The sequence below is a fragment of the Amblyomma americanum genome, chromosome 9 (genome assembly GCF_052857255.1).
Source record: "Amblyomma americanum isolate KBUSLIRL-KWMA chromosome 9, ASM5285725v1, whole genome shotgun sequence".
NCBI classification, from domain to species: Eukaryota; Metazoa; Arthropoda; class Arachnida; order Ixodida; family Ixodidae; genus Amblyomma; species Amblyomma americanum.
This window is the reverse complement of record NC_135505.1, coordinates 75,167,526-75,181,715: the sequence shown is the minus strand read 5'-3', so window position 1 is coordinate 75,181,715 and position 14,190 is coordinate 75,167,526. Positions and strand designations below refer to the sequence as shown.

The window sequence follows — 14,190 nt, the reverse complement described above, 5'->3', positions numbered from 1 at the left end:
GTGCATGGGCCTCTAGCATTTCTCCTCGATTGAAATGCAACGTGTGTTTAACGAGCAATTCATTCCCTTGCACTTTTCTTTAGAAAGGCATTCCCGTGAGAAAATTCAGTTGAACCCTATGTTTAACGAATGCATTCGGGTTAGGAAAATGTGTAAAAATCAGGTTTCACCCTAAAACAAAAGCTATACTGATACACCACTTTCTCTTATAAATTCGAACACTTAAAACGCTTAGGCGTGTGACTTTAAAACAGTTATTAGATCTAACCAGTGTGAACCCCGTACAATCCGTTTCACTTTTTGTTGTCCGAAATAGATTTTATATAGGCTTGTATTCACATGACTAATGTTTAATTCAAGGACGCTGATTTTCTAGTAGTTACCAAATCTTTTGATGCATTGCACTTGGTGAAGGTAAAACAATAAATATGAGTGCACCTCTCGAAAAGCATTGTCGTCGAAAGGCTACCTTTGGACGCACTACAACGATGTCTACACTACAGCCAGTCTCATAATGTCCTTGGAATGCTAATAATGAAGAATATATTTAGATCAGCGAGAACTGAATCTTGAACCTAATGCTTCGTTATCGACTCATGCAGATGGATGGCCGTCCGACTGGAGGCGCTCGGCTACAGCATCGTCCTGATAGCTGCGCTGCTGGCCGTGTTCACCCGGGAAACACTGTCACCAGGGCTCGCGGGCCTCTCAGTGAGCTACGCACTTGCGGTAGGTGCAGTAAGCTTGCTGGTTATTGGTGACATGATTGGTCACATGAGGCGACAGTCATAGAGCAGAAGATGTTGCTTGGCATAAGTTCCTCCTAAACTATTTTCCTCCTACTACTGGTGACATAATTTAATCCTTCACAGCGGAACAACCAAGAAAGAAAACTTGTTGACATTGATATCCCGTCTTCCTGTTAGTTAATGCTGTATGAAATGGTGATACAAGCGCTGACTTCGAAACAAAAAAGTGCGTGTGGTCCAATTCGGCGTTGTAGAAATTGTTGAGAACCATCTAGATTCAATATCTGACATCTTGAAAGTCATCAGTTTTAGTATACGCCACCATTTATTCGAAGTTTCCTTCACAGCCCTGTTAAGTCTACGAAAGCAAGCGGCTGACGGAAGGAAAAACTTTTCAATGGGGACCAAAAATGATACTTATTTTATTGATATCTTCGTTCTCTTTTCTGAGGCAACGAATGAGCTGTCTCACGCATCCTTTCTGTATATTAAACCAGCGGAAGGTTTTATTTTTTCAAACTGCCACATCGGTGCCATTTTCGCAGGTGAAAACATCTGTCTGTTAGGGGTGTCCTATTTGTTCTGAAATATGGTAAAAATGCTTCATTTGTGTATAAGTAAAGATGAGCCTGTCGCTACTAAAGCCTCATTAAACAAATCGGCGATATTGGTGATAACTGCTCTCTATAGACACTGCTCCAAGCAGCGTTATTTTGCTGTGCGATGTTGGCAGGATGTGAGCCTGCAGCTTGGAGTTTTATACCTGTGTCCACAGCGTTGTAAGGATCTAGAGACGAAATTAGTACTCTTGCATATCATTTCTTGAAGAGGTACTTTAATGGTGAATCCTTATTGCTTGCCAAATTTAGAGTACAATATTTAAACCTGCTTTAATCAACTCGCAGTCTAGTTTTACACCGGCAGGCCTTTCTGCTCGCCTTCCGCCACGGAGACACGCGTGACACTAAAAACTAGTGGGCCCGCGGCTGACCGGTTCGTTCACAAGCAGTTCGGATAGCTTCGCGGCCGATGTGTGGCACTGTTCCGCTTCTACTGCAGCAGGAGAGGGGTTTAGGATCTAGAGTGTAGTGTGGGTCATGCCTAAACACGGTTCCTAGCGGACGAGTGAAGCGGAATATAAGGGAGGGAGGAAACGGTTTAGGGATGCAGCTTTCACTGCGCCGTCGCCTGCCGTTTAAGCGGAAGAGGTGAGGAGGACTATATGAATGCGGAAGAGCTTAGAGGAACTTGAAGTAGTTGAATAAGTTCTGAGCTTTCCGCACTACTGACTACGCGCACGAGAAACTACATATTTGTGATGTCACTAGGCTGATCAGATTCCGCAAAAGGGTGGTTAGGATATGAAGTTCCGGCTCTATTGAGGTTGATGGCACTTGCGCTAAGCTTCTATTGTAATCGTGACTACGAACTATAGTTAAAGATTGCATGTGTTATTGCTGATGAAAATATATTGGACACAACATATCAAAATGGAAACAGTTTATGGCTTGTTATACAGGGAGTCCCAGCACACTTTAGGCATTGCTTAAAATATGCCGAGCTGCTCTAAGACGGTGCGACCAAATCGATATCACTGGTTATTATGCGGAGCAAGTTACGCTATGTTTGTATGCTGCTTAATTGTATAATTAGTTGTGATTAAATAACCAACTTAACAAGGAACGAAGTTAGACAAAAATACAATTTGAAAGGGTTGTAAAACGGTCCCGTAAAACGTCCTATTCAACTGTTCATGACTTACTATCTTTTACGTATTATTTTGCTACTTACTGCAGATGCCTGCGAAATAAAAAAAAAATCCCATGTGACCTGCCCGCTTGCGCGCCGCGATTGTAGTGCTCTAAAACGTTCCGAGAATACGTGAGCAGATCATTCAGCCGGGAATGCTGCCGCTTGAAAGGTCACAGGGCCGCGACGAACGCGCTTTTTCTGCGATTTACGCCAGCGGCATATTCTTCCCTTGCGGTGGATCAAGATAACGACAAGCACGCACTGCCCTTACCGCTTGCGCATGCGTAAATCGCACGGCCAGCTCTTGCGTGGCTGCCGTGTCATCTTTTAAGCGGCAGCACTCCCGGCTGAATGATCTCTTGGCGTCTACTAGGAACGCTTGACGTCACTGTAACTACGGCACGCAAGCGGGCAGATCACGTGATGTATAGGTTTTTATGGTTTTATGGGGGATTTAACGTCCTAAAGCGACTCAGGCTATGAGGGACGCCGTAGTGAAGGGCTCCGGAAATTTCGACCACCTGGGGCTCTTTTACATGCACTTACATCACACAGCACACGGGCCTCCAGAATTTCGCCTCCATCGAAATTCGACCGCCGCGGCCGGGATCAAACCCGCGTCTTTCGGGCTCACGTGATGTATATATTTTTTTTGTATTTCAGAGGCATCTGGTTAAGCTGAAAAAAATAATACGTAAAAGATGGAAGGTATACACTGTTCAATGGGTCGTTTTACACACAACTACAACTTCTACGACTTTCTAATGGAAATTTAGCCTAACTTCGTTGCTTGCAAAGTTGGATAAATAATCTCAACTAATTATGCAATTGAGCACGATACAAACATAGCGTGATTTGCTCCATACAATAGCCAGCGACATGCATTTAGCCGCATCGTCTTAGAGTAGCTCGGCATAGTTTAAGCCCTGGCTATATTTAGCTGTAAGAGCCTTAATACGGAAGGATTATGGTATAGGTGTGCAGATGTCGCATTTAGGCTCTAAGACATGGCTACTGTCAAGCAGCGTGTGCTATACTCGAATCTCATAACGTCCGAAACCCACTGCATTTGATGCTTTCGTGTACTCAAGGCGACACTAGCAAAACGTGCAGAATTCCTCCGCCAATATTACGGCACATCGCAATGAATGTGAGGGCCGATACATCAGCTGTACAGGCACAAATCTGAAACCTATTTCCTTTTTCTGGTGGCTTCTGTGCAGTGCGAAGTTTTTTATACGTTATATTTGATAGCAAAGTTTTAACTTTCTTGTAGGCGGTCGGAGCCCTGAAATTCATATTTTTATTTTAAAATGTAGCAAGTTAGTCAATCGAAAATGGCTGCAGAGGACTTGATATTTTTGTTCCTTCAGAGTGGAGTGCATCAAAAGACATACGCCTTTGTAATAGGTAAACAAGGCACTAAACAGCAAGCTTTTCTATTCTTTCAAAATAGAAGTTTTTCAGCGTTCCCGGAAGAGATAGGCTTCTCGTAAGCGTTAGTGACTTCCAATATTTTTCTCCTCGATTGTTTTATGCGCAGATCACTTCAACGTTGAACATGCTTGTTCGGGCAACGTCCAACATGGAGACCAATCTGGTGGCCGTGGAAAGATGCTTCGAGTACACACGAACTCCACAGGAGGTGGAAGCTTCAACATGTATTTCCATTCTACTCAGTGTTGCAATGCTTAGTTCGAAGGAAGCAAGGCGTAAATATTTTGCAAACGTAATGAGGTCGTCTAAAATTCCTTGACTTCATGAAACATTAACGCGCTAGAACAAAATTCCAAAGCTCTGCAAACCACGGAGGGAAGAATTCAACAGCCGTTTATCGTTTTGGTGGTGTGAATTTCATTAACGACAGTTAGGTCAGGGGGGGGGTAGACTTTAGGGATATCAATGAATACGGACATGCTAAGGAATATCTTTCGCTTTTATGCCGTTACAACCTCAAGTGTTGCAATTGAGCTCATAGCATTGGAGTACATTGGTGAAAAGGCGTCGTTTGATGTGGTGGTGATAACATTCGTTGTGTTGGTGCGCAGAGTTCAAGGCCTTTATATGTTGTGGTTGGTTACCAGTATATAAAAGGCGCAGTAACTGTCCCAATACTCGATGGGCACCGCGACCGCACCGTGAGGGAAGGGAGGAAGGTGTAAGTGAAAGAAGGACAGAAAGGGGAGCTGCCGCACTGGAGGCCTCCGAAAAAATTCTGATCACCCGGGGATCTTTAAAATACACTGACGCCACACAACACACGGTTGCCTCTTCCCTATCGCTCAGTAGCCGAACGCTCTAACCTGTGAGCCATCGCGGCGGGTCGTCCGCCCCTTTCCGTGATACGCACGACTATGTCATCTACAGCGGTATTTATAAAGATCAGTTATAAGTGACTGATCAGAAATGCCAAAACTGCAAATATTCCAGTTCATTTTGCGGTGACTACTGAAAAATGTATACTGATATTTTGAAATCATATTTTGGAACGTTTATTTTAAATGATATTTCGAAAGAAGGCCTCCATGCTACCCACTTTTCGATATTTATGCTATAAAAAATTCTTCTTTCTTTATTTCTTTCTTCATTTCCCTCCTTCTTTCTTCCTTCCTTCCATTTTTCTTTCCTTCCTTCCATCCATCCATCCATCCATCTGTCTGTCTGTCTGTCTGTCTGTCTGTCTGTCTGTCTGTCTGTCTGTCTGTCTGTCTGTCTGTCTGTCTGTCTGTCTGTCTGTCTGTCTGTCTGTCTGTCTGTCTGTCTGTCTGTCTGTCTGTCTGTCTGTCTGTCTGTCTGTCTGTCTGTCTGTCTGTCTGTCTGTCTGTCTATCTATCTATCTATCTATCTATCTATCTATCTATCTATCTATCTATCTATCTATCTATCTATCTATCTATCTATCTATCTATCTATCTATCTATCTATCTATCTATCTATCTATCTATCTATCTATCTATCTATCTATCTATCTATCTATCTATCTATCTATCTATCTATCTATCTATCTATCTATCTATCTATCTATCTATCTATCTATCTATCTATCTATCTGTCCGTCCGTCCGTCCGTCCGTCCGTCCATCCATCCATCCATCTTCTATCTATCAATCTATCTATCGATTATCTATCTATCTATCCATCTATCAATCTATCTATCAATCCACATATCTATCGATGTATCTATATATCTATCTATACATCCATATATATCGTTATCTCTCTATCTTTCTATCTATCGACCTATCTATCTATCAATCTATCTATCTCTCAATCTATCTATCTGTCTATCCATTTATCTATCTATATATCTACCTACCTACCTACCTATCTATCTATCTATCTATCTATCTATCTATCTATCTATCTATCTATCTATCTATGTATCCATCCATCTATCTATCTATCCATCTATCTAACCATCTATCCATCTATCTATCAATATATCTATCTATCTACCTACCAATCTATCTATTATTCTATCTATCTATCTATCTATCTATCTGTCTGTCTGTCTATCCATCTATCTATCTATCTATCTATCTATCTATCTATCTATCTATCTATCTATCTATCTATCTATCTATCTATCTATCTATCTATCTATCCATCCATCTATCTATCTATCTATCTATCTACCTACCAATATATCTATTATTCTATCTATCTATCTGTCTGTCTGTCTGTCTATCTATCTATCTATCTATCTATCTATCTATCTATCTATCTATCTATCTATCTATCTATCTATCTATCTATCTATCTATCTATCTATCTATCTATCTATCTATCTATCTATCTGTCTGTCTGTCTGTCTGTCTGTCTGTCTGTCTGTCTGTCTGTCTGTCTGTCTGTCTGTCTGTCTGTCCGTCCGTCCGTCCGTCCATCCATCTTCAATCTATCTATCTATCTATCTATCTATCTATCTATCTATCTATCTATCTATCTATCTATCTATCTATCTATCTATCTATCTATCTATCTATCTATCTATCTATCTATCTATCTATCGATTATCTATCTATCTATCTATCTATCTATCTATCTATCGATTATCTATCTATCCATCGGTCTATCTACCTATCCATGTATTTAACTACCGATCCATCTATCAATCTATTTATCAATCTACATATCTATCGATCTATCTATATATCTATCTATACATCTATGTATCTCTCTATCTCTTTATCTTTCTATCTATCTATCTATCTATAAGTCTATCTATCTCTCAATCTATCTGTCTATCCATTTATCTATCTATATATCTACCTACCTACCTACCTACCTACCTACCTACCTACCTACCTACCTACCTATCTATCTATCTATCTATCTATCTATCTATCTATCTATCTATCTATCTATCTATCTATCTATCTATCTATCTATCTATCTATCTATCTATCTATCTATCTATCTATCTATTTATCTATTTATCTATTTATCTATTTATCTATTCATCTATTTATCTATCTATCTATTTATCTATCTATCTATTTATCTATCTATCTATCTATTTATCTATCTATTTATTTATCTATTTATCTATTTATCTATCTATCTATTTATTTATCTATCTATTTATCTATCTATTTATATATCTATCTATTTATCTATCTATCTATTTATCTATCTATCTATTTATCTATCTATCTATTTATCTATCTATCTATTTATCTATCTATCTATCTATCTATCTATCTATCTATCTATCTATCTATCTATCTATTTCTCTTTTTCTTTCGCTCCCTCCTTTATCACACTCCTTAAGCCACGATTCACGTGTCCACCAAGATGTGAGATTGATACTGCGCAATTTCCATTCTTCAATACCCACCTTTCAATTTTAAAAGCCATAAATCTGGAATTTTACTCCTTGTCAGCGAGCTAAAGGATATTGCTTGCGTAGAAAGTCTGAGCCAGCAAGTATATTATTACGAAATGTTGTTTCAGTATACACAAAACAATAATGCATCAATAATCCTCAATTTACAAGGCGACTGAGTAGACATGTATGTGGCAATAAGAAGCAGGCATGGGAAAGCAAAGCATTGTCATTTGTTGCACACTGCAGCGTGATATGCTGCTTGAACGCCGAGGCCTAAGCATAGGGTAATTCTGCAGTCACTATGTTTAAGAACCCTGGTTATTTTCAAAGGTCTTGTTAAAAACCAGCCATTCTATTCGCTAGAACAACAATAATCATTTAAAGCTAGACTGATTTCACAACTTCGTTGAGGGTTCGACGGAAACCCGTCTGGCGAGGGAAATTCAGCATGTCCTTTTAAACGAACACCCGCCAAAATCATAAAGGAAAAAAAATTGTAAGAGAATTGACGTTTCGCCACCACTACGGGTGCCTTGTTCACAATGGGATGAAAAACGAGGCGGGCTGCTGCTTATGTAGGAAAAACTTTGCGTATCGTGCGGATGTATATCTCGGGTAGATTGCCCTGTGTCCTGTTAATCGCTTGGCTTGTCATTTGTATGTGAAGGGATTCTTTGAGTAGGCGAGTAGATAATGATTTTTGTTTTTCAAGTATGCGCGCGGAATCCCAGTCAATCAATGTGGCCCGTGTTTTGTTGGTGTTCGGCGAGAGCTTTAGAAGTCACTTTTTGTTTTTGACGTCACGCTGGTGTTCTTTGAATCGTCTCCTGAAGTCCCCTGTTTCGCCTATATAGGCTGCACCGCATTCTTTGCAAGGAATTTTGTAAACTACCCCAGGGTAGCTGGTATTTTCAAGCGGGTCCTTTACTCGTACCAAATGGTTTCTGAGCTTGCTGGGACATGGGAAATGGTTTCTGGATGGGACATGGGCAACTTGGATATCGTAGTCAGCCAATATCCGGCATAAGGTCTCGTTGACACCAGGGGCATATGGGTTGGCCGCACGTGTTTTCTTTTTGGCCGCTCTTGCTTCGGCTTGAGGGGCCGCAGCGTGTCGCTCTTGTGATTGCAGTACTTGACGTGGGTATCCGTTCTTTGAAACCTCCTTTCTTATGCGGCGGACTTCACGAGTTCTTTTGCATGGGCTTGAACAAAGCTTGAAGGCACGATTGTAAAGCGCTGCGGCAACTGAGCGTTTCTGCCCTATTGGGTGCGCAGAATGAAAATTCAGGTACTTCCCTGTGTGGGTGGGCTTCCTGTACACGCTCGTCGTGATTCCGTTGGCCGTTCGCTCGATGAGGACGTCGAGGAAAGAGAGGCGCCCATTGCTCTCTTCTTCCATCGTGAACTGAACGCTCTCTTGAAATGAGTTCAGGTTCCATAGAAATTTTTCCGCATCCTGTCGTCGAATGACGCAGAAAGAGTCGTCGACGTACCACAGGAAAAGCCTAGGTGGCGGGTCGAACGACGCAAGCGCACGACTCCATATCGTTTCTAGTGCCAGGTTGGAGCAGACTACGGAAATGGAGGCTCAAATAGCTGTCCCGAAGATCTGCTTGTACATCGTCTTGTTTAACACAAAGTATGTGTTTGACAAGCAGAATTTAAGGAGCCGGCACAAGTCGTCTGCCTCTATGGTCGTACGTTCTGGCAGAGACAAGTCGTTCTTCAGGGCATTCCTGCTGCACTCGACTTCGAAGTCCACCGGCACGCAAGTAAACACGGACCTCACGTCGAATGACACCATAATGTGATCATCGCCAAAAGTCGCAGTCTCCAGTTTGTCAATGAAATGTGCCGAGTCTTTGACGTGCGTAGGCGTGTTTCCTGCCAAAGGCGCCAGTACCTGGTCGAGGTATCCCGACAACTTGTTCAGGGGTGAGCGTGTGAAGTGAACAATCGGGCGAAGTGGTACCTTCTTCTTGTGTACCTTTGGCACCCCGTATATAGCTGCCGCCGAGCCGTTGTGAGAAATTAGGCGATTGTAAAGATAGCCCTTGTCGAGGGGGGTGGGGGGGGGGACGAACTTGAAAACATCAGTAAGAAGTTCTTGCAGCTCGTACTCGATTTTCTTTGTAGGGTCTCGCGCCAGCTTGGCGTACGTCGTTGTGTCCTCCAGAAGGGCGTCCATTTATCGCACATAGTCGGTGAGGTCTAAAACGACAGTGGCGTTACCCTTGTCAGCAGGCAAGATGACGATGTCTCTGTTCTTCTGCAGCCTGGTCAATGCTGTTTGCTCTGCGGGTGTGTTAGTGCAAGTCTTGCTTTTAGCAATCTTAGAAACAGCTCCAATGGCCCTTGAGCGCGCTTCGCTTTGTAAGCTGGGGGCGACCTTGCGTATAGCCTCTTCAACCGCACAGGTCATGTGAACAGCATTTGGAGGACCGCCAGTATTGAAATTGAGGCCTCGGAGAAGTAGGCTGCGTTCATCCTGGTCAAGCGTGTGCGAAGACAAGTTGCATATAGTCGCTGGCACCCCGGCCTCTGGACGACTGGCCAACAGCTGCTTGAACTTGGCATTTTGGGCCATATGTTTCAATTCTTGATTCTTGACGCCCTCGCTGTTGGCATGCAGAAGAACATGAAAGAAGTCCGCGGGAATGAGCTTTTCCAGGAACTGTTGGGCACAATAAATGTCATTCTCCAGGCGTTTGATTGTGCATTTTGTTTCGAGGATCCTTGCCTGCGGTAGTCGCTTTTCAGCTTGAGCAATGGTTTGCCTTCCAGTTGGCGTACGCACGAGGATCGGTAGCCGCAGAGACTCGGGAATCAATCCATGTGATTTGCAACGAAGATTGAACTGGCGGTGGCTTTGGAATGAAGTCAGCCTTGTCTTGAGGTTGACGAATTGTCGAATCTTGGTAACAGCAGGCGGCCCATGTTTCTCGCGAAGGGCAACATAGTTGAGTGTTCGACGGAAACCCGTCTGGCGAGAAAAATTCAGCATAACCTTTTAAACGAACACTCGCTAAAGTCATAAAGGAAAAAAAACCGTAAGAGAATTGACGTTTCGGCACTACTACGGGTGCCTTCTTCGCAATGGGATGAAAACACCAATGGGACCGCAATGGGAGCCTCCATTTCCGTAGTCTGCTCCAACCTGGCCCTAGAAAGGATAGAGAGTCATGCGCATGCGTCGTTCGACCCGCCACTTAGGCTTTTCCTGCGGTACGTCGACGACTGTTTCTGCGTCATTCGACGACAGGATGCGGAAAAATTTCTATGGCACCTGAACTCATTTCAAGAGAGCGTTCAGTTAACGATGGAAGAAGAGAGCAATGGGCGCCTCCCTTTCCTAGACGTCCTCACCGAGCGAACAGCAAACGGCACCACGACGAGCGTGTACAGGAAGCCCACTCACAAAGGGAAGTACCTGAATTTTCATCCTGCGCACCCAATAGGGCAGCAACGCTTAGTTGCCGCGGCGCTTAACAATCGCGCCTTCATGCTTTGTTCAAGCCCACGCAAAAGAACTCGTGAAGTCCACCGCATAAGAAAGGAGGTTTCAAAGAACGGACACCCTCGTCAAGTACTGCAATCACAAGAACGACACGCTGCGGCCCCTCAAGCCGAAACAAGAGCGGCCAAAAAGAAAACACGTGCAGCCAACCCATATGCCCCTGGTGTCAGCGAAAAGTTATGCCGGATATTGGCTGACTACGATATCCAAGTGGCCCATGTCCCATCCAGCAAGCTCAGAAACCATTTGGTACGAGTAAAGGCCAGCTACCCCGGGGTAGTTTACAAAACTCATTGCAAAAAATGCGGTGCAGCCTATATAGGCGAAACAGGGGACTTCAGGAGACGATTCAAAGAACACCAGCGTGACGTCAAAAACAAAAAAGTGACTTCTAACGCTCTCGCCGAACACCAGCAAAATACGACCCACTTGATTACGTGGATTCCGCGCGCATACTTGAAAAAGAAAAATCATTATCTACTCGCATGCCTAAGGAATCCCTTCACATACAAATGACAAGCCAAGTGATTAACAGGACTGAGGGCAATCTACCCGAGATATACATCCACACGATACGCAACGTTTTCTCTACATAAGCAGCAGCCCGTCTCGCTTTGAACAAGGCACCCGTAGTGGTGCCGAGACGTCAATTCTCTTACGGTTTTTTTTTTGCCTTTATGACTTTGGCGAGTGTTTGTTTAGAAGGATATGCTGATTTCACAATTAATGACGATAGTAGGCTTAAAATAATGTTACTAATAATGATTTGTAAGGAGCAGCGACAAATCCATAGCTGCTACCTCAAGTTAGACTACATGCTGTGAGAATATTTACATAGATTAACTGCAGGGCAGCTCGCCTGCTGTCGCTTTAAGCTGTACGTGAAATCCCTATTTATATACGCTAATATGATAGGAGGTAATAGCAATAAGATTGTTCGGATACGAGACCTGGAACGACATTTTTTCTTTCGAGAAAGAAAGAGTTGTATGACAGTAACAGCGGTGCCTTCTGTACGCAGCAGGCTAGGCCTAGCATTGAACCGGAGCAGTGGAGTACTAATTCAAATGCTCGTCTTACCTTTGTGATTGTCTTGTTCCTGCCCCAACATAACACGTGCCAACCAGCTCACCTGGTCATTCTTGGGCAGAGCACGTTAGTGCGTCAGTGTGCTTCGATAAGCTCCCTGCTCTCTTAGACGCGCGTTATCCGGCATGGAAACCTGTGGCCAACCGTCCAGTAACATGAGTCTTTTCTCCCTTCTGGTGGAAAATACAATCAGCTTAAGGAATGAGTTAACCAGAGCACGCGAGCAATGAGAATGTGTAACGCGGCACAGGGAAACACAAGCTTCCCGAAATAATTACCCGAAGGCTGGCGGTAAAATCGATTTAACCATACCTTAACTTAAAATATCTGCATGAGGCCGGCCTTGGCGTCCGACTGACTGATCGACTAACTGACTGACTGACTGACTGACTGACTGACTGACTGACTGACTGACTGACTGACTGACTGACTGACTGACTGACTGACTGACTGACTGACTGACTGACTGACTGACTGACTGACTGACTGACTGACTGACTGACTGACTGACTGACTGATTGACTCTCTGACTGACTGAAAACTATTGTCCGAAACGAAGTAATTAGAGGCAGGGTTTGGAGCGGTCCTTAAGTAGCCGTTCCTTACAAATGCTAGGTGGGCTCCTGCTTACAGGAGCCAATTGGCTGTATACGCAGCTCAGGCGTGCCGGACCAGGGCCTTCTGGCTCGTAAGGTCAGAGCAGGCGAGCAGAGCCGCCTCCCAGTCTTCCAGGGCAGTGTTGGGGATAGGGGGAAGACGCTCGGTTTATTGGAATTGCCACACCATGTGGAAAATATCCGAAGACTTTTCCTCACAGTGTTATCACTTCCCTGCGCAAGCGGTGTCGGAATGTTTTAAAACTGCCGGGCACAGCAGTGCTTCAGTATAAAGGCGAAGGAGTAAATTCTCCTCCTCCTTCGTGAGGCTTTTACAGGGCTTAGGAAAGATTTCACTGCGAATTGGTAACGTTGGGTGATTTCCTTAACGGTAAAAGCCGGATTGGGGTCGGAGTCCGCGTCGAGGAGAGGCGAGGGTGATGCCCGGCGTCGGCCGCTTCGTTGCAATCGAGGCCCGGGTGCGAGGGCCACATTATCGAGCGGGGCTCGGGGGCCCCGAGATAATTTCTCTCTTGAAATATGCCGTACGCAAGATAGGGAATAAAGTCAATTTGGATGTCACTGCAGGCCCCTGGCGGCGAGCGCGATTGCCACCTCTTCCGCATGTGTTATGTCTTGTGCTTTGAACGTAAGGCCGCTCACCTCGGATGTTTGGTGAACTACTGCGACCGTGCGCCAACCCCCATAGCGTGGGCCGGCGGCGTCCGCCTAGAATACTCCGTACTTGTTCCCATATTGGCGTTCCAAGGCTTCCGCACGCACGAGGCGCCGGCCACTATGGTCGTATCGTGTCACGTTGCCCGGAAGAATGTGCACTTGCAGGACGTAATTCCAAATTTCAAGGATGCGAATGCGCTCTTTCGTCAGTGTTGGACGGTGGATGTGTATTCGGGGAAGAAGGCAGCTACCCGACAATGTGTTAGAGAATCTTGTGCAGTGGTTCGTAAAGTGTGCTTCTCGTACATCTGTGGAGGTGTTGATCACTGTTATGCTGAGGAGGCGCTGGTTGTATCTTGTGACCGAGAGGTAGAGAGCACGGATGTAAATTTCACGGATAATTACCTCGACGTGAAAGCCAGAAATTAATCTAAAGATTACAAAGTTTTTGCCGCAGCCGAAATCCAGGAATAAGTACACACAGAAATCATCCCAGTCTTGCTCTTTTAATGTCATTGTGATGATAAACACTTGCACTTTAGTAAAGTGTAAAAGTGCACAAAGAAGACTACAGAAAGGCACACAACACAGTGTTATGTTGTGGTTTTTCGCTTCTCCCAGTGTCTTCTTAGTGTCTTAAGCTTGAAGTGATTATCACAGTTTATCCTAATGTTTCAATTTTAACCGAATTCGGCCACAGCACCCATAGTTGCAAATATGGCCAATCCACATTCAGTGGCAAAAATGTGAGCATTAAAATCATAGCACTGGTTTTCGAAATGTACCGCCTGATTGTCTCGCTGTAATGCGTGCATCTGCTGCTACAATAGGTAAACTATAATAGGTTCACCACTCAGAAGCTTTGATGATACATTGGGGGGCCGGTAAAACGAGAAATTAGGCTCAAATGTATGGTTATATTGTTACAAATACAAACTCAGAGGAAAGTGTGCAGCGCGGCGTGTGCCTCTGCGAGTGG

General features: G+C 44.0%; 1 protein-coding gene across 1 annotated transcript in view; it reads left to right on the top strand.

Moving 5' to 3' along the window:
* LOC144105357 (multidrug resistance-associated protein 1-like) overlaps positions 1-14,190 on the top strand; it is a 70,815-nt gene that overhangs the window by 43,959 nt on the left and 12,666 nt on the right. The window contains 2 exon segments of the mRNA XM_077638499.1: positions 603-729; positions 4,045-4,146. Of these exon segments, the coding sequence (XP_077494625.1) occupies positions 603-729; positions 4,045-4,146 (229 nt within the window).